Genomic DNA, 26,589 nt, shown 5'->3' with positions numbered 1-26,589 from the left:
ATATATATATATATATATATATATATATATATATATATATACAGTAAGTCCTCATATTTGGATGCATTATACTTTGACACCTCATTTTTTGCGCAAGAGAAAAGTTTCTGAGTTGTCTCACAATTTGTGAAATTCCCCACAATTTGATGCTCCCAGCCGGCAGCCGACACTCAGCAGACGATGGGTACTGATGCTCAGTCTAGGCACTGTCCATTTTTCCGTGCAACAGTTTTCAATGATCTTTATACAGTAGGTCCAGCGGGGCAGTAGACACACGTGAGTTTTTTATTGTTTATGATCATAACGTACTATCTTCAGCCGTGTCGTGAATACACAGTAGCTCCAGCTGGGCAGTTGACAAACGTGAGTTTGTTATCGTTTAGGATCGTAACGTACGATCATCAGCCGTGTCGTGCTACTATTGTTATTGTTTATGATCGTAATGTACGATCTTCAGCCGTGTCGTGCTACTATTTCTTAACAAAGAATCGTTACATGTTTCTCGTAACACTATTTATTTTTGTTTTGATGGACAAATTCCGGAAGTGGATGTAAAATAAATCTTATCGATATTTAAGGAAGGAAAGAATAATAACCATCCCAATACTGAGATGATATACTCAGCCCACCAATTTTTTATTCTATTTGACTATATTACAGCCTCTCTTCCATGTAGCAGTGAGTAAAATAATGTTATAATTTCTCCCTTCCTTTTAGTGACAAAGAGAGCACATAAAATGACTGGGGTTTAGGTAACTGACTTTGATGTCGAAAATTAAATCATCTGGTGAAAAGTGGCAGTTTTTCCTTGGTTAGTGACATGGGGAACTAGCCCATCCACCCACAACACACCTTCACTTGCCACTCAAGCCAGTCTTCACTTTATTTCTGGTAAGAATTTTTGGTGTTGCAGCTCTGTATAACAGGTTTTATGTCTTTTTAATGTTTATTGTGTTATGCTGTTTTAGCACTAGTAAACACTTTTCATTTAATTTTGGGCTGGGCCTGTTTGGTGTTATAGCACTTTCTGATAGGGTAGGTACATGTCCCACCAGAATGCTCCTCTATTTTTCCCATTGATTCTTAACTTCACACTTCAACATTTCGCATTTTGTACAGTTTTGGCGGGACATCCAAGCTGCGAAAAATGAAGATATACTATATACAGTATATATATATATATATATATATATATATATATATATATATATATGTATTTGTTTATATATATATATGTTTTTTTTTTTTTTTTTTTTTTATGTGTCCGACTCTGGGCATAGGCTTCACAGCCTGCACTCAAGGCCCAGTAGTCCTCCTACATACCATACACCTCTCTACATGTCACCACTTCGGCGCTAACACCCACCGTCCAAATTGAATACATGCTAGGGATGTCTCATACAGGACTGGTGCATTGGTATTAGCGGGGGTACTTTTATGACATGTCGGCGGGTCATCTGGTAGATCAGGAATGTCTGCTTTCATGAAATTCAAATCCTTAAACTGTTCCCTGCCCTAGCCGGGATTCGAACCTGGGTCCAACAGGACTGCAGGCCGCCTCTCTACCGACATGTACAGGTATATGCATGGAAAAGTTTGAAAGGATTGAGAGAGTGTTTTTGATTGGGGATAGGAATGGAAAAGTAGGGAATATGGAGCTGGATGGAGTAGTTGGTGAATGGAGTATGCCTGCAGAGATGGATGAGAATGGCAGTGCTTTAGTAGACATTTGTGCCAGGAGGGGGTTGGTGATAGCCGGTACGCTCTTCAGACACAAAATGATCCATAGGTATACGTGGTGAGTGATGAGAAGTGTGGGTGGTGAACTGAATGAAAGGAAGGCAATGATTGATTATGTGTGTGTGGATGATAGGGTGAGATGGTGTGTAATGGATGCAAGAGCATATAGAGGTTGAGGGAGTAGACTTTCTGACCACAAAGTGTGGTGGTGAGAATCAAGGTCCAAATGAAATGGAGAAATAGATGAAGGAGAGAACATGAGGAAGTAGTTCATACAAGGAGGGTGGAAAAGTTACAAGAGGATGGAAAAAAGGCAGCATATAAGAGAGAAGAGAAGGAGGAATCGGGTAAATATGGATTGGATCAGATGGAGGACGTGGAAGGTGTGTGCAAGATATTCACAGAAGAAATCTGTGCAGCATGTGAGGTGGTGTGTGGGGTGAAGAGATGATGAAAGGGGGTGCAAGAAACAGCATGGTGGAATGAAGAGGTGAGACAGGCTGTGGCACAAAAGAAAGCATAGAGTGAGTGGACGAGAAACAGGGGTGTGGAAGAAGTTGAGAGACGGAAGAGAGAGTTATATATAGAGAGGAAGAGAGAGATGAAAAGATTAGTAAGAGAAAGTAAGAAGAGAGTGGATGAGGAATTTGGAAGGAATTTTAGTGTAAAATAGAGAGGATGTAAGAAAATGTTCTGGAAAGACAGGGTGTCAGTAACAATAGTTGGGGAGTGAAAGATAAAAATGGTAGATTACTAGTGGAGAAGGGAGAAAAAATGAGCAGATGGAGAAAACACTTAAAGGAATTGTTGAACATAGAGAATGAAAGTAATGCAAGTATAAGTGGCAGGGGGAATGGCTGGGAGAAGGAGGGATGTGAGAAGGGAGGAAGGAATCAATAGGATGGAAGTTGTGGAAGCAATGAAGAAAGCCAAAAATGGGGAAATCCCCAGGAATTAATGGAGTGTGTGGTGAAATACTGAAGCTTGGGGGACAGTCAGTAGTAGAATGGATGTGGGAGATGTGCAGATTGGCTTGACAGGAAGGTAGAGTCGCGGAGGATTGGAGGTCAGGTATAATTATTCCCCTGTACAAAGGGAAAGGGGAAAAAGAAGTGTGTGGTAATCATAGGGGCATTTTGTCTTCTTAGTGTAGTAGGAAAAGTATTTGGTAGGATACTTATTAACAGAGTGAGGGAGAGAACAGAGGAATTAGTTGGAGAAGAAAAGGGAGGTTTTAGGAAGGGAAGAGGTTATGTAGATCAGATATTCATTCTTAGATCTTTAGTGTAAAACTTTCTAGAGAAGGGAAAGAATTTGTGTGCAGCCTTCATTGATTTGGAGAAAGCATATGACAGGGTGGATATTCAAGGATTGTGGAAAGTACTATATTGGTGTTGTGATGAGGAGAGGTAGATTGAGGTGGTTTGGACATGTGGAGAGGATGGGGGATGATAATTGGGTGAGGAAGGTGAGAAGTGTTAATATTGGGGGTGGGGTTATGAGGGGTAGACCGAGAAAGACATGGGACGAGGTCATTAAGTGTGACCTTAGGGTTAAGGGACTGAACAGGGAGGCTGCAATGGATCGTGCAGCGTGGAGAGCCGCCATTAGGTGACCAAGGCCAACACATGCAAGCATGTTGGAGCCTTTAAAAACGAAACTATGGGAAGTTGTTGAATGCTGTGAAGAGTATGTATGAGGATGCTAAGGCTGCAGTGCATGTACATAGTGAACTGAGTGAATTTTTCTATTTCAAGGTTGGATTGAAACAAGGATGTGTCATGTCTCCATGGTTGTTCAATCTGTATATGGATGGGGTTATAAAAGAGATACAAGGTAGGGCAGTAGATGTTGGAGCAGCCCTAATGAAAGAGGGCAGTGTGTGGAAACTCCCTAACTGTTTGCAGATGATACTGAGTTGTTAAGCGAAGACTGAGGCGAGCTGCAAGGCTTGGTGGATGAGTGTGGGAGAGTGTGTAAGAAACAGAATCTAAAGATGAATGTAGGGAAGAGTAAAGTTATGTTCTTTGAGAGAAATGAAGTCATCGAATGTACAGTGAGGCTGGATGAAGAGGAAATGGAAAATGTGAGTGCGTTTAAGTACAGTAGGTACCCACAGACTGCGAGTTCAGAGTATGCGATCCTCATTGCACGCAAGGACCTATTTTTTTCCGAATTTTAGTGTATTTTTTAATAGGATGCGAATTGAACTCGTTGTAAGCGAGACAGCAGCAAAGAGTGGCCCAAATCTGGGTTTACCCGGAGCATGTGACATTGCCACCCCAAGAAGCAATAACGGTTGCCAACGCTGCCCCACCTTGTGATGCCGATGATGCGCACTCATCACGTGATGCTCAAATGTGCCGCTTGGAGGGTGGTGAGAGAGGCCCAGCAGAGGAAACGCGCACACAGAGGGTACACTCGCTGTTTCAGCTATGTGCTCATCTACTCTGAGGCTATTGTTTTGTGAGCTAGGATGTCTTCCCCATCCTCGAGAAAGAAGAAGTGCATCACCCACGCCATGAAGATGGAAGTCATTAAGAAGAAGGAGAGTGGGAGAGTAACACCGCCATTGGGAAGGAACTCGGCTTGGCGGAATTGATGGTACGAATAATACGGGTGAACAGGGAGGCCATAAAGAAGACCTAAGATGTATGGGGTGGCGGCACTTGATGGGAGAAGCAGGCTGACCAACCGGGCATTAATTCTCATGGAGCGGTACCTGGCAACATACATCCTGAGGAAAGAGAAGAAAGGAGTTCCATTGAACGGGTGCTACATCAGGGACAAGGCCAAGGTTTTCAACAAAGCTAGAGCTCTGAAGCTTGGTGTCAAAAAACCATTCAAAGCCTCCGTGAGATGGCTATGCTGGTTCCTGAAGAGGAAGGAGCTACGTCACATTCGCCTCACTGGCGAGCGTGGATCAGCAGATGAAATGGCAGCCAGGGACTATCCAGCCATCCTAAAGGGGATAATCGACGAAGGTGGCTACAGCAGGGACCAAATCTTAAATACTGATGAAACATCCCTATACTACAAAGCTATGCCAAAGTCTACTTATATCAGTAAGCATCAGCGCCAGGCCCGAGGGAGAAAAATGGACAAGAGCAGGATAACGATCATGTTTGCCGTGAACTTATCAGGCTCACACAAGATGCGGCCTGTTGTGGTTCATACCACAGCGCACCCCAGATGTTACAAGAATCTTTGCTGCATGGATGATAGCGGGGTGTTCTGGTACAGCAACTCCAACAGCTAGATGACAAGCAGCATCATGTCAGAATGGTTGCTGCGGCAATTCATCCCTGACGCCAAGGCTAAATCCCGGGAGCTTGGCATCCCCTTCAAGGTGCCTCTTGTCCTCGACAATACCCCACGTCATCCAACCTGGATAGCAGACCTCAGCAAGGAATGCAAGATCGTTTTTTTGCCACCCAGAACGACCTCTCTCATCCAACCGCTAGACCAGGAGTTAATTGCAATGGTGAAGCAACTATGCCACCAACGCCTCTACGATCACCTCCTCAGCAAGACCAACTCTGAGGAACTGCAGGCAGTTCTTGACTTGGACACCGTTGGGAGTGATGTCATGGACGCCGAGGATGGTTTGGACTTGCCACCCACTCCACCCACTTCACCCGCTCCACACACAGCACCTGCATCACCAGCTTCAACTCCTGATAAGACTGTTATGGCTTTTTGGCAGTCATTCAACCTCAAGGATGCCATCACCTTCCTGTTGCCTTCTTGGGCAGACATAACCGTTGCAACAATTAACCATGTTTGGCGCCTCCTCGTACCGCACCTGTGTGAAATCGCACCGGGAAGCAGCTTTCAGTCCCTGCCCACTGCCAAGGCAGCCACTCTCACAACTGCACAAGCTGTATCCAGGTTTCAGGCCATCATGCTGGAGGAGATCAGGGGCTTACATTCGGCAGCAGTGGTGCAGTATATCCAGGAAGTCATGCAGTGATTGGACGAGGCCGACACAGAGCCCGAGATCACAGCAGAAAAACCAGCAACACCAGTGATGGAAAGTGAAGATTTATCCTTGATGGAGATCAGCCGGGTACTACGTGCCCATGATAAATTCAAGGAAGAATTCAAGGACATTGAATGCTCTCAGTTGCGAGTGGAGGAGGTGATGACTTCACAGGACAGACCCTTCTGCTACTACACAAACAAGCACAACCAGGAAGCAAACCCTCATCACCCATTACCTGCGGCTTGAAGAAAGTGAAGAATCACTCCCTTCAACAACAGAAGAGCCATATCCTGAGGAGGATCAAGAGGATGATGCGATGTCTGAGGTGTCAGAAATAGACTTTGAAGGGTTTATGAACGAAGCAAGTGCATTAGGTAGTGAAAGTGTCGAAAGTTCTGATGACGAGAGTGGTGATGAAGATGGTGTGTTGGGTGGTGTGGTGAGTGATGCAGGAGATGCACGCTAGGTGCCTCATCCTTCTTCGGATCCCCTTCTTACCTCCATCAAGCCTGTTGTCCTCTTGGGTTAAGGTGAGGCCATATTCTTGTTGGTTTTGTTAAGCCATGTCCTTTTTAATTTCCTAAAGCCATAATCTTGATTTACTTTATCTTAGGTAATATGTCTTAGATAGTTTCCCTTTACAGCACAATACTTAGGTCTGAATGGAGTCTAAGGGGTTGCCCATGAAGGGGTTGCCACCCATATGTAATTTTTTCCATAAGTTTATGTATTCTGAGTACGCAAATTCCTAGTACGCGATGTCCTCTGCCACCCATTTACTCGCATACTGTGTTTTTTTTTTTTTTCATTCATTGCCAGATGCCATGTATCCCACACGGGGTGGCCAAGGGCTTAGAGTTAATTGTTTTACAGGGAGGGGCACTAATCCTCCACCAACCCCACTTGACACGTAGGGATGCCAACAGCATCTGGTGTTCCCAGGTGGTCACCCATCCAAGTACTAAATATATATATACAGTAGAACCTCTTTGGTCCGGACCCCTTTAATCCGGATTTCTGTTAATTTGGACAAAATTTAAAAATAATAAGCTCCAAAAATATGTTGAAAGTAATTCTAAAGTCATTTTCAGTATCAGCGCGGAAAGCGATCGTCATTCATTTAGTCTCGGATCACGCTAGGTCGCAACATGGGCGCCTGTTTAAACACACATTAGCATTCGTTCCATCAACTAGTTCACCAACCATTTATATTTTTACGCTGTATTTCAAAAGTTAATCCTCCTTACCATGCCCCTTAATGCAAGTGTAGCTTCTGTAATGAATAAAAGTGTTAAAAGGAGGAGTTTGCTTACACAAAAATGGGTCAGAATATTCTGCAGTGTTTAGTGATTACTGTAGGTTATTTTTTGTACTTAAATGTGCTTTACTTGTACATCAAACATTAGCTTCTTGCCCATATGGGTGTTATCAATATGCCAAAGATGACAATGTATTTTTTTGCCTACATAAGTTTTATTTTTATTCCAAATATTACAGTTAATTAATTAATATATTTTTTTGCCTACACGGGCCTTAGTCACTTACTACAATTTAAAATGTAGGCTAGTTTCTTGTCATGGCCTTACCTGTAAATTATGCAATACAAAACTATCGTACATGATTAATTTGGTTATTTTAGTATCCTTTCATCTTTCGCAGTTACGTAGGGTTGACATATGCCACGTATGTTAATAATTAACAAACATACCATATGTAGATATTTTTTGGTATGAACTGGAGATTACCCTGATGGTCCAGACAATCTGGTAATTCGGACAATCCTTCCCCCCATATAGTCCAAATGAGAGAGGTTCTACTGTATATATATATATATATATATATATATATATATATATATATATATATTCATTCATGAGTCTATGAAATTGCATTTATGAATTGCCTCGCGAGCCTGATCAAATGGTCTTGTGGGCCTTATACGGCCCGGAGGCCGGACATTCCCCACCCCTGATGTAGGCAGTAATGAAATGTATGAGCATTATAGGATGGAAGAAAGATGCAATAAGAGTGAGATGTGTGATTACTGAGTGAATAAAATAGAATTTACTGAGATGGTATGGATATATACATAAAATGCTCATAAAAAGGTTGGCAGATAATGCTTGTGATTTTTAGGTAAAGGGTATTGTTATAGGCAGACTTTATGTGTTAAGGAAGAAGAGAGTGGAAGTATATAGTGATGAAAGAGAAGGATGAGGAAGAGGTGTGTTTGAGAGAGTGAGAGAGGTATGTGAGGATAATGTAGACTGGAGGCTGGCTAGCCTTGACAATCCTATCCAGGAGTTTGAGGAAGGAACAGGTTATTGAAGGTGATAATGATGATCATCATCATTAAGTAAAGAGTATGAGAAGGTTGTCCAAAGATACCAGGTCCGGGTACTGTACATGTATAATAATTTTAAGGTCAATCGGCCTAGAAATAAATAGACATAAGGCTGTGACAAAGAGGTTTGGTAAGAAAGCCAAGAAAGCCAAGAAGAATAAGATAATACACAACATTTGCTCATTCAGAAATTTAACAGTGATATTAATGATGATGATGATGTATTTTCAGGGGTGCAACCATATTCATCCTGGGTGATCTAGAGTGGGACCAGCTGCAGCTCATTATCAGCAAGTCAACCACCGCTGACCTTCTCAAGATGCACCACAAACTGGATGAATTCTTCTCACAACAGTTCAAATCCAGCAAGCGTGTATTCTCCTCCCTCCAGCCCACCCGCAACAAGGCTTCTGTCAAACAGAAGCCCAGAGATGCAAACCGTAAAATGACCAGTGGTGGGTCAACCTGTCCATCCTTTACAGAATTATTGTTTAATATCCTATGGTCATATGGAGAGAATGGATGTGAGTAGGGTGGTGGAAAGAGTGCATGTGAGTGAGTTACAATATAGGAGATGTGCTAGGTCAGGAAGGACATGGATGAATAAGGTATTTGATTCATTCATTCATTCATCATCTAGTCCTACACTGCCCCATGAGGAGCGTAGGAGCCTGGGGCTAGGCAAGTTGGTCCTGACATTTAAGATAAGTGACCGGCCTCATTCATCCCTGAGTGGCATTCCATGAGCAATAAACCCCAACCACCCCTCGGATATAAACCTTCACCGGCTCAATCCGATTGGAGCGCCGTAATTACCCACTAAACCACCAGGTGCCAAAATTTGGTTATATGGTTACCACCCAGCATAGTATATGGTTTCCTGGTGTACAGGAAACCATTTTGCCTGTCATTTATTGTAGAGTCACCCATAGGCAGATGGAAGAGGAAAGAATGAAGGAAAGAAAGACAGAAGAGGGAGTGTAAAGTTACCCATAGGAGAAGGATGAAGAAAGAATGAAGAAAAGAAAGAAGGATGAAGGAGAGGAAAGGGCAGACACCCGAGAGCAGCACTGCATCGAGTGAGTGGATGGTGAGTGCCCCCATCTATTACATAAGGTATTTGAAAAGAAAAAAAGGAAAAAAAGGAAGTTGATTAGGCAAGAGAACTGACAAGAGATCAAGTTGGTTGAAGGACTGTGTATGGAGGAGATCATGAACATAACTAGGGTTTGGCACGCACGTGCACACACACACAGATTGGGGAAGGTATTTCAGAGTGAAATGGATGAAATTAAGAAGCAGTTGCACATGCAGAAGGAAAAAAATGAAAAAGTAGTAAAGAAGGTTAACAAGAAAGACACAACAATAGATGAGCTGTCAGTAGAGGTTGGTACACTTAGAAGGAAGATTAATGAAATGGCAAGCACAGTTGTCAACCATGAGAGTATTATGGAAGAGTTAAGAAATGATACAGAGACAATAAGGCAGGCAAGCAATCTGATAGATCATAGCAGTGATATTGAGAAGATAACCCAGGTGAATGAAGTGGTGCAAAGCTACAAAAATGATGTGGAAACCACGTATGCTGAAATGGTGAAAGTAAAAAATGACTTAGAAACAAGAGCCAAAGAAAAGAGAATTAAAAAGGAAGTGAAGAAAAATAATCCAAAACAATCCAAAATTGGTCAAAGATTCATCAGATATCAACAAATCCATAGTAATCACTGGTATAGAGGAGGAAGAAATAAAAAACAAGATTTCGAGAGACAATTGAGATGGCTAATGTAACGAGCATATTGAAGGAAGTATCAGAGGAAGTCTAGTAAAGACATAGAGGAACACAAAAGGCTAGGGAAATATGAGAGAAATAAATCAAGGCCCCTGAAAGTAATCTTCCAGAATGTAAACACTGGAGGAAATAGTAAAAAATGCAAACAAACTTATGGGAAAAGAGGATTTCAAAAATATATGGATAAAAAGATGCCTAACTCAAGAGGAACTGGGATTACTAAGAGAGAAGAGGGAGGAGGCAAAAACAAAGAATGAGGGAAGATCAGAGGAAGAGAAGAACACAATTTTTTACAAAGTAATTGGATTGCAGGTATGAAAGTGGTACATAAACAGGAGGGAATAAAAAGGAGGAAGGTAGCAGACCCAAGTCATGACAAATATGTAAACAAGATGATTAAGTTGACATACTCCAGTGTAGATGGAATGGTATCTAAATTACTAGAGATGAATGATTATATTAAAGAAAAGGAACCACATATTGTTTGCCAAACTGAAACAAATTTAATATCATGAATATCAAATGATACCCTAAACCTAGAGGAATACAATATATGGAGAAGAGATACGAACTTAAAAAAAGGAGGAGGAATTATAATAACAAAGAAAAATCTGCAAGTCAGAGAAATAGATATACCCTCACAGGTAGAACTGATCGCAGTAGAGATTAGTACATCAGAAGGGAATGTAATTGTGGCAGATATATACATGCCACCAAGATCAAACATTTGGGAAAAAGGCAGATATGAAGACCTGGCAGAGAGTACAATTCAAAGTTTAAGAGCATTACTACATAGATTGGAGGAGAAATCTGAAAGAATTATACTAACTAGAGATTTCAATACAAATATAAATTGGAATACTCTAGATATAAAAAACCAGGAAAGCTATTGGGACCAAAAGCTCCTGGACCTTGTGCAGGACTTTTTCCTAACACAGCATGTAAAAGAAAGCACCAGAATAAGAGGACTTGATGTACCATCAGTACTAGGTCTTATACTTACTAGGCAAGAAAATGATATTGACAGTATTATGTATCACCCTCCATTCGGCAAAAGCGACCATGCAGCATTAAATTGCAACTTCAGAATTGCATATGACAGTTAACATTAATGAAAATTACAAAAAGAGATATAAGTACAAAAAGGGCAACTATCATGACCTAAAGAAGTACTACTTAGAAATAGATTGGGAAAAAGAGCTTAGAGGACAAGATTTAAATGTTATATATAGAAAATTCTGTGAACTGTATGAAATAGGAGTCCAAAATTACATCCCTTGGCACGAAGAAGCAGAAATGAAAATAAAAAAATGGTTTGATAAGGAATGTCTATCTATCTATCTATTGCCAGACGCCTCAATCCCGTTTGGGGTGGCCACAAACAAATCGCCTCCAAGTCGCCCTGTCCCCCGCCATTTCACTACCCTGCTCCCAACTCACACCCCCCTCTCTCATATACCTCTCCACCCCATCCCTCCATCTCATCCTCGGTCTCCCCCTCCCTCTTCCACCCTCCACCTCACTCACATACACTCTCTTCGTCAGTCTTTCACCCTCCATCCTCTCCACATGGCCAAACCACCTCAGTGTGTTCCTCACAACGCTTCCTATCACATCCACATCAACACCACAACGCTCCTTTATATCCTCATTCGTCAGCCTGTCTCTCCACGTGACTCCCCAAGCTCCTCTTAAATAACTCATTTCCACTGCTCTCACTCTTGACTTGTGTCCTTCCAACAACGTCCAAGCTTCACTTCCGTACGTTAGAGTTGGTATCACAATACTGTCATGTAGTAACTTTTTTACTTCCATGCTCACTTCCCTGTTTTCTTATCACTGCTTTCAAGGAACCAGCAACCTTTCTTCCCTGCTGTACCCTTTCAAGCACTTCACCCTCCAAACCTCCATCCTTACTCATCACACTACCCAAATACTTAAACGTACTCACATTTTCCAATTCCTCACCATCCAACCTCGCTATACATTCACTGACTTCACCTCTCTCAAAGACCATCACTTTACTCTTCCCTACATTCACCTTTAGGTTCCGTTTCTTACACACTCTCTCAAACTCATCCACCAAACCTTGTAGCTCCCCTTCATCTTCACTCAACAACACAGTATCATCTGCAAACAACAGTACAGGGAGTTTCCAAACACTATTCTCTCTCTCACCAGGGCCACTCCAACATCCACTACCCTACCTTGTACCTCTTTTATTACCCCATCCATGTACAGATTGAACAACCATGGAGACATGACACATCCCTGTTTCAAACCAACTTTCAAAGAGAAAAATTCACTTAGTTCACCATCCACACGCACTGCAGCCTTAGCACCATCATACATACTCTTCACAGCATTCAACAACTTCCCATCTACTCCATATATTCTTAACACTTTCCACAATCCTTGTCTATCCACCCTGTCATATGCTTTCTCCAAATCCATGAAAGCCGCATACAACTTCTTTCCTTCTCTAGAAACTTTTCCACTGAAGATCTAAGAATGAATATCTGATCTACACAACCTCTTCCCTTCCTAAAGCCTCCCTGTTCTTCTCAACTAATTTCTCTGTTCTTTCTCTAACTCTGTCTATAAGTAACCTACCATACACTTTTCCTATTATACTAAGAAGACAAATGCCCCTATGATTACCACACACTTCTTTTTCCCTTTTCCTTTGTACAAGGGAATAATTATACCTGACTTCCAATCCTCCGGGACTCTACATTCCTCCCAGGCCAATCTGCACATCTTCCACATCCATTCTACTACTATCTCTCCCCCATGCTTCAGCATCTCACCACACACTCCATCAATTCCTGGGGCTTTACACGATTTAACTTTCTTCATTGCTTCAACAACCTATATCCTACTGATTTCTACCTGTCTTCTCACCTCCCCTCCTTCTCCCAGCCACTCCCCAGCCACTTATACTCGCATTACTTCCATCCTCTACGTTCAACAATTCCTTAAAGTGTTCTCTCCATCTGCTCACTTTTTCTCCCTTCTCCACTAGTAATCTACCATGTTTATCTTTCACTCCCCTGCTAACTTCACTTCCACCCTGTCTTACTCTTTTCACTTCTCTCCAGAACATTTTCTTACAGTCCCTCCACTTTACACTCAAATTCCTTCCAAATTCCTCATCCACTCTCTTCTTACTCTCTCTTACTAATCTTTTCACCTCTCTCTTCCTTTCCATATATAACTCTCTCTTCTGCCTCTCAACTTCTTCCACGCCCCTATTTCTCATCCATTCATTGTATGCTTTCTTCTTTGTGCCACAGCCTGTTTCACCTCTTCAGTCCACCACGCTGTTCCTTGCACCCCCCTCCGTCTTCTCTTCCTTCCACACACCACATCACATGCTGCACATATTTCTTCTGTAAATATCTTACACACACCTTCCACGTCTCCCATCTGCTCCAATTCATATTTGCCCAATCGTTCCTCCACTTCTCTCTTATACTCTGCCTTTTTCTCATCCTCTTGTAACCTTTCCACTCTCCTTGCAACTACTCCTTCCTCTCGTCTTTCCCTTCTTCTATTCCTCCATCTTACTTGCATCCTAATTCTGGCCACCACCAAGTAGTGGTCAGAAAGGCCCTCCCCAACCTCTATAAACTCTTGCATCCAATATACATCTTCGCATCCTTTCATCCACACACACATAATCAATCATTGCCTTCCTTTCATTCAGTTCACCACCCACCCTTCTCATCACTCGCCATGTATACCTGTGGATCATTTTATGCCTGAAGAGGGTATTGGCTATTACCAACCCCCTCCCAGCACAGATGTCCACTAACGCACTCCCATTCTCATCTATCTCAGCAGGCACACCCCACTCACCAACTATTCCATCCACCTTCACTTTACCAACTTTACCATTCATATCACCGATCAAAAACACTCTCTCATTCCTTCCAAACTTTTCCATGCACACTTCCACATTTGTCCAGAACTCTTCTCTCACTCTTCTAGCACGATCTTGCGTTGGCGCATACACACACACAATCGCCTCACATTTGTATTCCAACTTTCAACTTTACCCACACAATCCTTGACCCAACTGATCCATACTGTCTTATGCTCTTCTTCCATCTTTTACTCACAACTATACACACTCCTTCCTTTGCCCTCTCATTCTCATCTACTCCTGCACATATACCCCATCCATACTCCCATTCTCTCACACTTTCTCCTCTCCATTTTGTTTCAGCTATTCCACATACATCCACTTTCGCATCCTCAAGCACCTGGACAATCTCTCTCTCTTTCACCTCATCATTCGCTCCTCTTACATTCCATGTACACATTACCAAGTCCTTTGTCCGGTCCTGGGTCGTCAACGTTTGGTCAGTCCTTGTCCGAGGCTTCTTGTTTGTTTTTTTAGTTAGTTGTTTTCCGGGGAGGGGGACTAACCCTCCGCCAACCCTTTTAGTCGCCTTTTACGACAAGCAGGGATACTGGGGGAGTATTCTTGAAAACCCCCCTACCCCCAGGGGGGAATGTAAAACATCAAAAGAAAAAGATTTGTTGTGGAAGAGATACAGAAGACACAATATTGAGAGGACATATAACTATAAACAGGCAAGAAATGAATACACAAGAATAAGGAGAGAAACCCAAAACAGTTTGAGGTGGACATCATTAACAAAAGTGGTGATCAACCGAAGCTATTTTACAGCTACATCCGAAGCAGAACCAAAGTAAAAGATAAAATACAATCCATTATGGATGAAAGGATCCTTGATACACAAGAGAAAGATATTTGTGAAGCACTAAAGAATTTCCAATCAGTTTTTACAGAAGAAACTAATTTTGAGAGGGATGATATGGAACATGCATGCCCAAACGTATTACCAGATATACAGATATCAGAAAAAGAAATACAGGAGGAGTTAAATAAATTAGACAAAGGAAAAGCAAATGGTCCAGACGAAATTTCATGTTGCACATGAATGTGCAAAGGAGTTAAGTAGACCATTATCTTTAATATTCAAGGAATCCTTGGGTCAAGGTAAACTACCTGATATTTGGAAGAAAGCAAACATTGTTCCCTTATTCAAGAAAGGGAATAGACAGAATCCACTCAACTACCAACCAATATCACTAATCAGTGTTGTAAGCAAGATATTAGAAAAGCTGATAGGAAAAGTGTGATTAAACCATGTAGAAATACACCATATGATAACAGAAAGGCAATTTTGTTTCAGAAAGGGAAAATCATGTGTTACTAAGCTATTAAGCTACTATGACAGAGTTGCAGAAATATTACAGAAAAGAAAAGAGAAGGATGGATGGACAGTATCTATGTAGATTTCAAGAAAGCATTTGAAAGAGTACAACACCAAAGACTTTTATGGAAACTGTACCATCAAGGAGGAATCCGAGGCAAACTGTACTGTTGGATGCAAGATTTTCTCAGAAAAAGGGAAATGAGAACGGTACTAAGGGGAAATTATTCATCATGGAAGGAAGTGACTAGCAGAGTTCCACAAGGCTTAGTGCTGGCACCAATTATGTTTTTAGCGTATATAAATGACTTAAGATAGTAACATTGGAAATTAAAGCTTTTCAGATATGTTTGCTGATGATGCAGAAATACAAAGGAGAATTACTAACACAGACTCTTGTAAAGGGCTACAAGAAGAATGAAATAAACTTCATGAATGGAATAATACATGGCAAAGGGAATTCAATGTGGACAAGTGTCATGTAATCAGGTTTGGTCAAAGTGGGAAAGGACCTGATTGGGATTATAAGTTAGGAAATAAAACCCTACGCATATTAGGAAGAGGGAAGGACTTAGGTGTGATTATCAATAACAGACTATCTCCGGCTGACCACGTAACTGAGAAGGTACGGAACATGTATTCACTGCTTGCAAATATGAGAATAGCATTCACATACATAAATGAAGACATAATGGGAAAGATAATAACATCTTTCATCAGACCAACCCTGGAGTATGCATCAGTAGTCTGGAGTCCTCATCTCAAGAAACACATAGATAAGATTGAAAAAGTTCAAAGGGCCGCTACAAGATGGGTACCAAGCTTAAGGGATGTAAACTATGAAGAAAGACTAGAAAAACTGAATCTGCCAACACTACAGGAGAGAAGGAAAAGAGGAGACATGCTTGTGCTATATAAATACATATCAGGGAAGGAGAAAATAGTCATAAATGAATATATAACCTATGGGGAAGCATCAGCAAGAAGACACTGCAAAAAACTGCATAAAAAAAGAGGCGATAAAGATGTAAGACAATTTAGTGTGTGCCAAAACAATTAATAAATTTAAGATAACGTTGGGTCTGGTTAGTACTTGGATGGGTGACCGCCTGGGAACACCAGATGCTGCTGGCATCCCTACGTCAAGTGGGGTTGGTGGAGGATTAGTGCCCCTCCCTGTAAAACAATTAACTCTAAGCCCTTGGCCACCCTGTCTGGGATACGTGGCGTCTGGCTATGAATGAATGAAGATGTATGATGAAAAAGGTTTTAGACACAGGACAGTACAAGGTTGACTCATTCTTGTAAAGATACAGTTAGATAAGATCAATTAGATAAGAACACACACACACACACACACACACACACACACACACACACACACACACACACACACACACACACACACACACACACACACACACACACGCTCAACACGGCCAGAGGCATTACCTAAATAAGTATCTTTGAATGAGTCAAGCTCTGTACCAGGTTAGACTAAATGATTTTTCATTATTAAAAGGAAAAGAAATAATAAGTTTAAATAAGACTGGTTGAAACAACAAAGAACCACGATGCGTTGAGTCAGCTGGGTTTGTTTATACTACAGAAAGACCGGGAAAGCATGCACACTGTAAGTACATACTCTGTTCATTTAGTATTACAAAATGGATACATACTTCAGTAAAACAAATTTGGAAAAGAAAAGGGATAAAAGTAAAAAGCAAAATGACGATTTCTACCAAGAACTAGTTGAAGTGGAGACTCACAATAGACTGGTTGAACGTGTACACAATCTAGAAATGGCTTTCAAAAATGAAATTGATGAAATAAAGAAGCAAATGCACTTGCAAAAGGAAGAGATAGATAAACTGGGAAAGGAGGCCAATAAGAAAGACACAACCATCAGTGAACTAACAGTGAAATTGAATACCCTTAGGAAGAAAGTGAGTGAAATGGGAAGTACAGTATTTAATCACGAGAGTGTTATGGAAGAGTTAAAAAATGACACAGAGACAATTAGACAAGCAAGCAGTCTTATGGACCAGAGCAGTGATATTGAGGAGAAGATAACACAGGTGAATGAAGCTGTGCAAAGCTACAAAAATGATGTAGAAATCACGTATGCTGAAATGGTGAAAGTAAAGAAAGACTTGGAAACAAGGGTGGAGGAAAAAAGCATTAAAAAGGAAGTGAAAAGAATAATCCAAAACAATCCAAAGTTAGTCAGAGATTCAGTAGAAATTAATAAATCAATAGTAATCACTGGTATAGAAGAGGAAGAAATTAATAACAAAATCACTAGAGACAAAAAGGAGATGGCAAATGTAATGAACTTACTGAAAGAAGTATCAGAGGAAATCTGTAGTAAAGACATAGAGGAACACAAAAGGTTAGGGAAATACGAGAAAAGCAAGACAAGACCTCTAAAGGTGACTTTCCAGAGTGTAAACACTGTGGAAGAGATGCTAAAAAATGCAAAGAATCTTATGGAAAAAGAGGAGTTCAAAAATGTATGGATAAAAAGATGTCTAACACAAGAGGAACTGGAATTACTGAAAGAGAAAAGGGAGGAAGCAAAAACAAAAAATGAGGGAAGATCAGAAGAGGACAAGAAGAAATTTTTTACAAAGTAATAGGATTGCAGGTACGAAAGTGGTACACAAAGAGGATGGAAGAAAAAGGAGGAAGTTAGTAGAACCATGTCATGACAAGTATATAAACAAAATGATAAAGTTGATGTACTCAAATGTGGATGGAATGGTATCTAAATTACTAGAGATGAATGATTATGTCAGAGAAAATGAACCACAAATAATATGCCTAACTGAGACAAAATTAACACCAAGGATATCCAATGACATACTAAACCTAGAGGAATACAATATATGGAGAAGAGACAGAAATTTAAAAAAAGGAGGAGGAATTATAATATTAACTAAGAAAAATCTAAAAGTCAAGGAAATAAACCTAGATATACCATCACAAGTAGAACTGATTGCAGTAGAGATCGACACATCTGAAGGTAAAGTAATTGTAGCCAATTTGTATATGCCACCCAAATCAAACACATGGGAAAGAGACGAATATGAGGACCTAGCAGAGAGTACAATTCATAGTATAAGATCCTTGCTACATAAAATGGAAGAGAAATCGGAAAGAATTATACTAACTGGGGATTTCAATACAAATATAAATTGGAATACTCTAGATATAAATAGCCAAGAAAGCTGCTGGGACCAAAAGCTCCTGGATCTCGTACAAGAGTTTTTCTTAACGCAACATGTGAGGGAAACCACTAGAAAAAGAGGACTTGATGTACCTTCAGTGCTAGATCTAATATTTACTAGGCAAGAAAATGACATTGACAGTTTAATATATCACCCTCCACTCGGCAAAAGCGATCATGCAGTACTAAATTATAACTTCAGGATAGCATATGACATAGTAAACAGCACTGACAGTTACAAAAAGAGACTAAACTATAAAAAGGGAAATTATCAAGACCTAAAGAAGTATTTCTTAGAAGTTGATTGGGAAAATGAGCTTAGAGGACAAGATTTAAATGCTGTATATAAAAAATTTTGTGAATTTTATGAAATAGGAGTCCAGAATTACATCCCACAGCACAAAGAAGCAGATAAGAAAATACAGAAATGGTTCAATACAGAATGTAAAAAATCTAAAGAAAGAAGAGATTTGTTGTGGAATAGATACAGAAGACACAATAGTGAAAGGGCATATAATAATTACAAACAGGCAAGAAACGACTATACAAGAATAAGGAGGGAAGCCCAAAAACAGTTTGAGGAGGATATAATAAATAAAAGTAGTGATCAACCAAAGCTGTTTTACAGCTATATCAGAAGCAAAACCAAAGTAAAAGATATAATACAATCCATCACGGACGAGGGAATCACTTATACACAAGAGAAAGATATTTGTGAAGCACTAAATAAGAATTTCCAATTAGTTTTTACAGAAGAAAAAAATTTTGAGAGAGACTATGTGGAACACGCATGTCCACACATACTACCAGATATACAAATAGCAGAAAAAGTAATACAAGAGGAGTTAAGTGGATTAGACAGAGGAAAAGCAAGTGGTCCTGATGAAATTTCATGTTGGGTGTTACGAGAATGTGCAAATGAGTTAAGTAAACCATTATTTTTAATTTTCAAGAAATCTTTGAGTCAAGGGAAACTACCTGATATTTGGAAAAAAGCAAATATAGTCCCCTTATTCAAGAAAGGAAATAGACAAAATCCTCTCAACTACCGACCAGTATCACTGACTAGTGTTGTAAGCAAGGTATTAGAAAAACTTATAAGAAAAGCTTGGGTAAATCATCTAGAAAAACACAGTATGATAACAGAAAGACAGTTTGGTTTCAGAAAAGGAAAATCATGTGTTACTAATCTGTTGAGCTACTATGACAGAGTAACAAACACAATACAGGAAAGGGAAGGATGGGTGGACAGTATCTATTTAGATTTCAAGAAAGCTTTTGACACAGTACCACACCAAAGACTTTTATGGAAGCTGTGCCATCAAGGAGGAATTCGAGGCAAACTGTTTTGTTGGATGCAAGACTTTCTCATAAAAAGAGAAATGAGGACAGTACTAAGAGGAAACTACTCATCATGGAAAGAAGTGACTAGTGGAGTACCACAGGGTTCGGTGCTGGCACCAATCATGTTTTTAGTGTACATAAATGATATAAACAGTAACACTGGAAATGAGAGCTATCTGAATATGTTTGCAGATGATGCAAAAATACAAAGGAGAATTACTAGCACAGACTCTTGTAGGGAGCTACAAGAAGAATTAAATAAACTTCATGAATAGAGTAGTACATGGCAAATGGAATTCAATGTGGACAAGTGTCATGTAATCAAGTTTGGTAAAAGTGGAAAAAGACCTGATTGGGATTATAAGTTAGGAAATAAAACCCTATACACATCAGAAAGAGAGAAAGACCTAGGTGTGATTATCAATAACAGACTATCTCCGGCTGACCACATCAGCGAGAAGGTACGGAACATGTATACACTGCTTGCAAATGTGAGAATAGCATTCACATACATAAATGAAGACATGCTAAAAAGGATAATAACATCATTCATTAGACCAACCCTGGAATATGCATCAGTAGTCTGGAGTCCTCATCTCAAAAAGCATATAGACAAGATTGAAAAAGTTCAAAGGGCCGCTACAAGATGGATACCAAGCTTAAGGGACCTAAGCTATGAAGAAAGACTAAATAAACTGAATCTACCAACACTACAGGAGAGAAGGAAAAGAGGTGACATGATAATGATATATAAGTGCATATCAGGAAAGGAGAAAATAGACATAAATGATTACTTAACATATGGAGAAGCATCAGCAAGAGGACACTGCAAAAAACTGCATAAGAAGAGAGGTGATAAAGACGTAAGGAAATTCAGTTTCCCAAACAGAGCAATTGATCAATGGAATGCACTACCGAATGAAATAGTGTGTGCCAAAACAATTCACAAATTTAAGGATATGTACGATAAATATGGTCTAAGACACGGGACAATACGAGCTTGACTCATTCCTGTAAAGATACAATTAGGTAAGAACAATTAGGTAAGAACACACACACACACACACACACACACACACACACACACACGAACGAGCAGCCGGAGAGAGCAGACGTCCCAGCCATCGCTCCTAACCTTAAGTAGTTTCAGGAATTTTGTCTGTCCTGTCTCCTAAGGTCTTGCCTTAAATTTAAAATAATGAAAGTTAATAGACTGCCAAAAATGTAAAGATTTATTGGCTATAGTATACATGAATGTTTGTAGTTTTTTCGGTAACAGCTGTTTTGGTACTTTACATTAAACATGGCCGAAAATATAAACAATGAGGGACTGGAATTTCAATGATTTGATGCCAATACCAATGTTATGGACCTGGTTAAAACATTAATTATGAGGATTAGTGAACTCGAAAAGAAAGTAGAGAATCTAGTGATAAAAGATGTGTCTGAAAATGAAACCACCATACAGAGTCTGATCCAGTCCAATGAAACAGCCAATGAAGAAATTAGGAATTTGAAGCAGGAAAATGTTGAACTGAGGAGGAAACTAGAAGAGAATACTAAAAAAATGGAGAAGGTGCGTAATGTATTAGAAGAACATAAGGCAAAGTGGGCACACGTAGAAGAAGAACAGAAAGAAGTGGTCAGCTTAAGAGAGATCATCCAGGAAGAAAGGGAAATGAACAAGAAAGAAATGGAGGAAAATGTAGTGAATATACTGAAGAAAAAAGAGAAAATAGTGAGAGAAACTGTAGAAAGGAACAGATGTGTGGTAGTATTTGGAAACAGGGAAGAGGAAGAAAAGGTTAGGTTCGTAAGACTCGAGAGAGACACGAACATGGTGAGAGGAATATTAGGCAAGATTGACCCTGAAGGAGACAAGTGGGTAAAAGAAATTGAGGAAGTAAGGAGGATAGGGCCTTACAAGAAAGGGGAAACAAGACCAATGAGAGTCAAGTTTACATCAGAAAGTGTAATAAATGAGATACTTAAAGTGACCTGGAAATTAAGCAAAGAGGCGGGGATGGAAAATATTATAATAAGAAAAGATCTGAATGAAGAAGAAAGAGAAGTTTTAAAATCATTAAAGGAAGAGGTAAAGGAAAAAAATGATAAGAGGACAGAGGAAGAATGTAATACTTTTTTTTGGAGAGTATTGGATATGAAAGTAAGGAAATGGTATTTAAGGAAATAGAAGTGAAGGAAACTAGGGGGGATGGTTGTGAAAGATCAGAAGTTGAGGAAGTGGTACGGACAGAGAGTAGGAGAGAAGAGGGTATTAATAATGTCAAAAATAATTTGAAGGTGATATATACTAATGTTGATGGTTTCATATCGACAAAGATCGAAATTAATGATTTCTTGAGAGAACATGAACCTGATGTCATGTGCTTTATAAAGACCAAATTAAGAGAAGATATTGATGTTCATTTGGGAGATGGTAAATACAAACTGTGGAGAAAAGACAGGAAAGAAAAAGAGGGAGGAGGAGTGAAGATAGCAGTGAAGAACAACATAAATGTAGATACTGTGGAAATGGGAGAAGGCAGGGCTGAAGTGATATATATGCAATTAGAAACTGGAGAGAATGTTAAGAGAGATATGGCGGAAGTGTATGTTCCCTCAAAGACGAGAGCATGGAAGGATGACAAATACCATGAGATGTTGTCAGATATGGCTAGCTACTTGCAAAAAATAATTGAGAAAAGCAATAATATAATTTTGGTGGGTGACTTTAATTGTAAAGAGGTGAACTGGGAGGAATGGTACTGGGGAGGCGGCGAGGATTCGTGGGGCACTATGTTATTATATATAATAATGAATAATGTGATGACGCAATGGGTCAAAGAAGAGACACGGTTTCGAGGTGAGGACACACCAGCAAGGCTAGATTTACTGTTCACCAAAGAACCCGATGTAATAGAATCGTTGGAATATCTCTGTCCTTTGGGAAAAAGTGATCGTGTGGTCATTGAGTTCCAGATGTTGATAGGAAACGTCGAGCCAAGAGACGAGCTTCATAGACAGGGAAGATACAACTTTGGCAAAGCAAATTTTACAGGATTGAGAAACTTTTTTGAAAATGCGGATTGGAGAAAATTCAGAGAAACAAGAGAGATACAGAGGAAGTGGGATTTCTTTCTAGACCTCTATAATTTGGGAGTGGAAAAATTTGTACCAAGAGTAAGAGGGAAAGAAAACAGGAAAAAGGAGTGGTTTAATAGGTGTATGATAGCCAAAAAAGAGAGAGATAAGGCGTGGAACAATTGGAGAAAGAGAGGTAACGACAGAACAAAGGAAGAATATAAAAGAACTAGAAATGAATACACAAGAATACGTAGGGAAGAAGAAAGGAATTTTGAAAAAGGTATAATTGACAAATTCAAGGATGAACCCAAACTGTTTTATAGATTTGTTAATGGCAAACTGAAACAAAAGGAAGGAATCACCAAGCTGAAAGTAGAAGGAGAGGTCTTTAAGGATGCGGCAATACAAGCAGAAATAATGAACAAACGTTTCCAGGCAGTTTTCACTGAAGAAAAGGAGCTTGTGGAAGGGGAGGGAGTGATTAGAAATGTTCCGGTGATGAAAGATATAAAAGTGGAGGTACAGGAAGTGTATAAATTACTGGAAACTCAAGATGTAAGGAAAGCCCCAGGACCTGATGGAATTTCTAATTGGGTACTGAAGGAATGCAGAGAACAACTGACGGATAAAATTCACGGCTTAATTGTATGCTGACTGGAAGAGGGGAAAGTGCCAAAAGAATGGAAGAGGGCAAATGTGGTACCAATTTACAAGGGAGGAAACAGGGAAGAACCCCTGAATTATAGACCAGTGTCTCTAACCAGCATGGTCGCAAAATTGTGTGAGAGAATCCTGAAAGACAGATGGATAAAATATCTGGAAGAGATGAATATTTTGGCTGAATGTCAGTTTGGATTCAGAAGTGGAAGGTCATGTGTTTCTAACTTGTTGAGCTTTTACTCAAGAGCGATTGATGTGTTACAGGAGAGAGATGGTTGGGTGGATTGTGTGTACTTAGACTTAGAGAAGGCCTTTGGCAAGGTACCTTATAGGAGACTAATGTGGAAACTAGAATATATAGGAGGACTAAAGGGGAAACTTCTGGAATGGATGAGAGACTTTTTGAGAGACAGACAAATGAGGACAGTAATAAAGGAAAAGATGTCTGGATGGAGGGAAGTAACAAGTGGAGTCCCTCAAGGCTCAGTGTTGGCGCCAGTAATGTTCCTGATTTACGTAAATGATATGGTAGATGGAGTGAACAGTTATGCAAGTCTGTTTGCTGATGATGTAAAGATCTTGAGGAAGATAGAGGTTGAGGAGGATTGTAGAATACTGCAGGAGGATTTGGATAGGATACACAATTGGAGCCGGACGTGGGAAATGAAATTTAATGTAAAGAAATGTAAAATATTGGAAATGGGTAAAAGTACCAGGAGACCATCACTGAATTATTTTTTGGGTAATGAATTAATCACAAAAAGGAGAGAAGAGAAAGATTTGGGAGTGCTGGTCCAAGATAGTTTGTCACCAGAAAAGCACATTAACAAGATAGTTGGAGAGACTTATAAACTCTTGACTAACATAAGAGTAGCATTTCATTATATGGATGAGGAAATGATGAAAAAATTGATAGTGACCATGATCCGCCCCAGGTTAGAATATGCAGCGGTAGTGTGGTCCCCACACAAAAAGAATGATATAAACAAGATTGAGAGAATACAAAGAACAGCAACCAAGATGGTCCCCAGTCTGACAGACCTGTCATACAGAGAGAGATTGGAAAAACTGGATTTGCCTTCGTTAGAGGAAAGGAGAAAGAGGGGAGACATGATTGCAGTTTTCAGGACCATGGTGGGAGTAGATAAAATTGACAAAGAAGATCTGTTTGTATGGGATAATAGAGCAACAAGAAGACATTGAATGAAATTGAAAAAGTCAAGCTGCTTGAAGGATATCAAGAAATATAGCTTTCCTTACAGAAGTACAGACTTATGGAATAGCCTTGAGAAAGAGATCGTCCAGTCTAAAAACTTAAACGAGTTTAAAGCTAAATTTGACTTATTGAGAAACAGCGACGGAAACCCACGAGCATAGTACATTCCGTGTATATCACAATTAGGTTTATTAGGTAAATACTTAAATATTTGGAATGACTTAGACAAAGAGGTGGTGCATGAGAAAAACATTCATGTGTGTAAAGGTAGACTTGATAAATGTGGATATGGAGACAGGACAGCACGAGCATTGCTCAATTCCTGTATACTACAAATAGGTAAATACACACACACACAGAAAGACTTTATGGAAACTGTACCATCAAGGAGGTATCCAGGGCAATCTGTACTATTGGATGCAGGATTTTCTCAGAAAAAGGGAAATGAGAACAGTACTAAGGGGATATTGCATATCATGGAGGGAAGTGACTAGCAGAGTTCCACAGGGCTCATTGCAAGCACATGTTTTTAGTATACATAAATGACATAGACAGTAACACTGGAAATGGAAGCTATCTAAATGTGTTTGCTGATGATGCAAAAATACAAAGGAGAATTACTAACACAGGCTCTTGCAGAGAGTTACAAGAAGAACTGAATAAGCTTCATGAATGGAGCAATAGATTGCAAGTGGAATTCAGTGTGGACAAATTCCAAGTCATTAAGTTTTGTAAAAGTGGAAAGAGACCAGATTGGGATTATAAGCTAGGAAGTTCAACCCCACACATATTAGAAAAGGAGAAGGACCTAGGAGTGATTATCAATAACAGACTATCCCCGGCTGACCACATAAATGAGAATGTACAGAACATGCACACACTGTATGCTGATATGAGAATAGCATTCTCATATATAAATGAAGACATGCTGAGAAGGATAATAACATCATTCGTCAGACCAACCCTGGAATATGCATAAGTGATCTGGAATCCTTGTCTCAAACAACACATAGATAAGATTGAAAAAGTACAAAGAGTTGCTACAAGATGGGTACCAAGCTTAAAGGATCTAAGTTATGAAGAAAGACTAGAAAAACTGAACCTACCAACATTACAAGAGAGAAAGAAGAGGAGACATCATTAGGCTATATAAATGCATCTCAGGGAAAGAGAAAATAAATGTGCAGCATGTGATGTGGTGTGTGGAAGGAAGAGAAGACGGAGGGGGGTGCAAGGAACAGCATGGTGGACTGAAGAAGTGAAACAGGCTGTGACACAAAAGAAGAAAGCATACAATGAATGGATGAGAAATAGTGGCGTGGAAGAAGTTGAGAGGCGGAAGAGAGAGTTATATGTGGAAAGGAAGAGAGAGGTGAAAAGATTGGTAAGAGAGTGTAAGAAGAGAGTGGATGAGGAATTTGGAAGGAATTTGAGTGTAAAGTGGAGGGACTGTAAGAAAATGTTCTGGAGAGAAGTGAAAAGAGTAAGACAGGGTGGAAGTGAAGTTAGCAGGGGAGTGAAAGATAAAAATGGTAGATTACTAGTGGAGAAGGGAGAAAAAGTGAGCAGATGGAGAGAACACTTAAAGGAATTGTTGAACATAGAGGATGGTAGTAATGCGAGTATAAGTGGCTGGGGAATGGCTGGGAGAAGGAGGGAGGTGAGAAGACAGGAAGAAATCAGTAGGATAGAAGTTATGGAAGCAATGAAGAAAGTTAAATCGGGGAAAACCCCAGGAATTGATGGAGTGTGTGGTGAAATGCTGAAGCATGGGGGAGAGATAGTAGTAGAATGGATGTGGAAGATGTGCAGATTGGCCTGGGAGGAAGGTAGAGTCCCGGAGGATTGGAAGTCAGGTATAATTATTCCCTTGTACAAAGGAAAAGGGGAAAAAGAAGTGTGTGGTAATCATAGGGGCATTTGTCTTCTTAGTATAATAGGAAAAG

At 40.0% G+C, this 26,589-nt stretch overlaps 1 protein-coding gene across 1 annotated transcript in view; it reads left to right on the top strand.

The window, feature by feature from the left end:
- Positions 1-26,589, top strand: part of tweek (transmembrane protein KIAA1109 homolog tweek) — an 839,779-nt gene that overhangs the window by 728,987 nt on the left and 84,203 nt on the right. The window contains 1 exon segment of the mRNA XM_080283669.1: positions 8,301-8,524. Coding sequence (XP_080139795.1) covers positions 8,301-8,524 — 224 coding nt within the window.

The sequence above is a fragment of the Coenobita brevimanus genome, chromosome 98, assembly GCF_032717465.1.
Source record: "Coenobita brevimanus isolate Jiangsu-jjx chromosome 98, ASM3271746v2, whole genome shotgun sequence".
Lineage (NCBI taxonomy): Eukaryota > Metazoa > Arthropoda > Malacostraca > Decapoda > Coenobitidae > Coenobita > Coenobita brevimanus.
The sequence above is the reverse complement of the archived record's forward strand: the minus strand, read 5'-3'. Positions and strand labels throughout refer to the sequence as shown.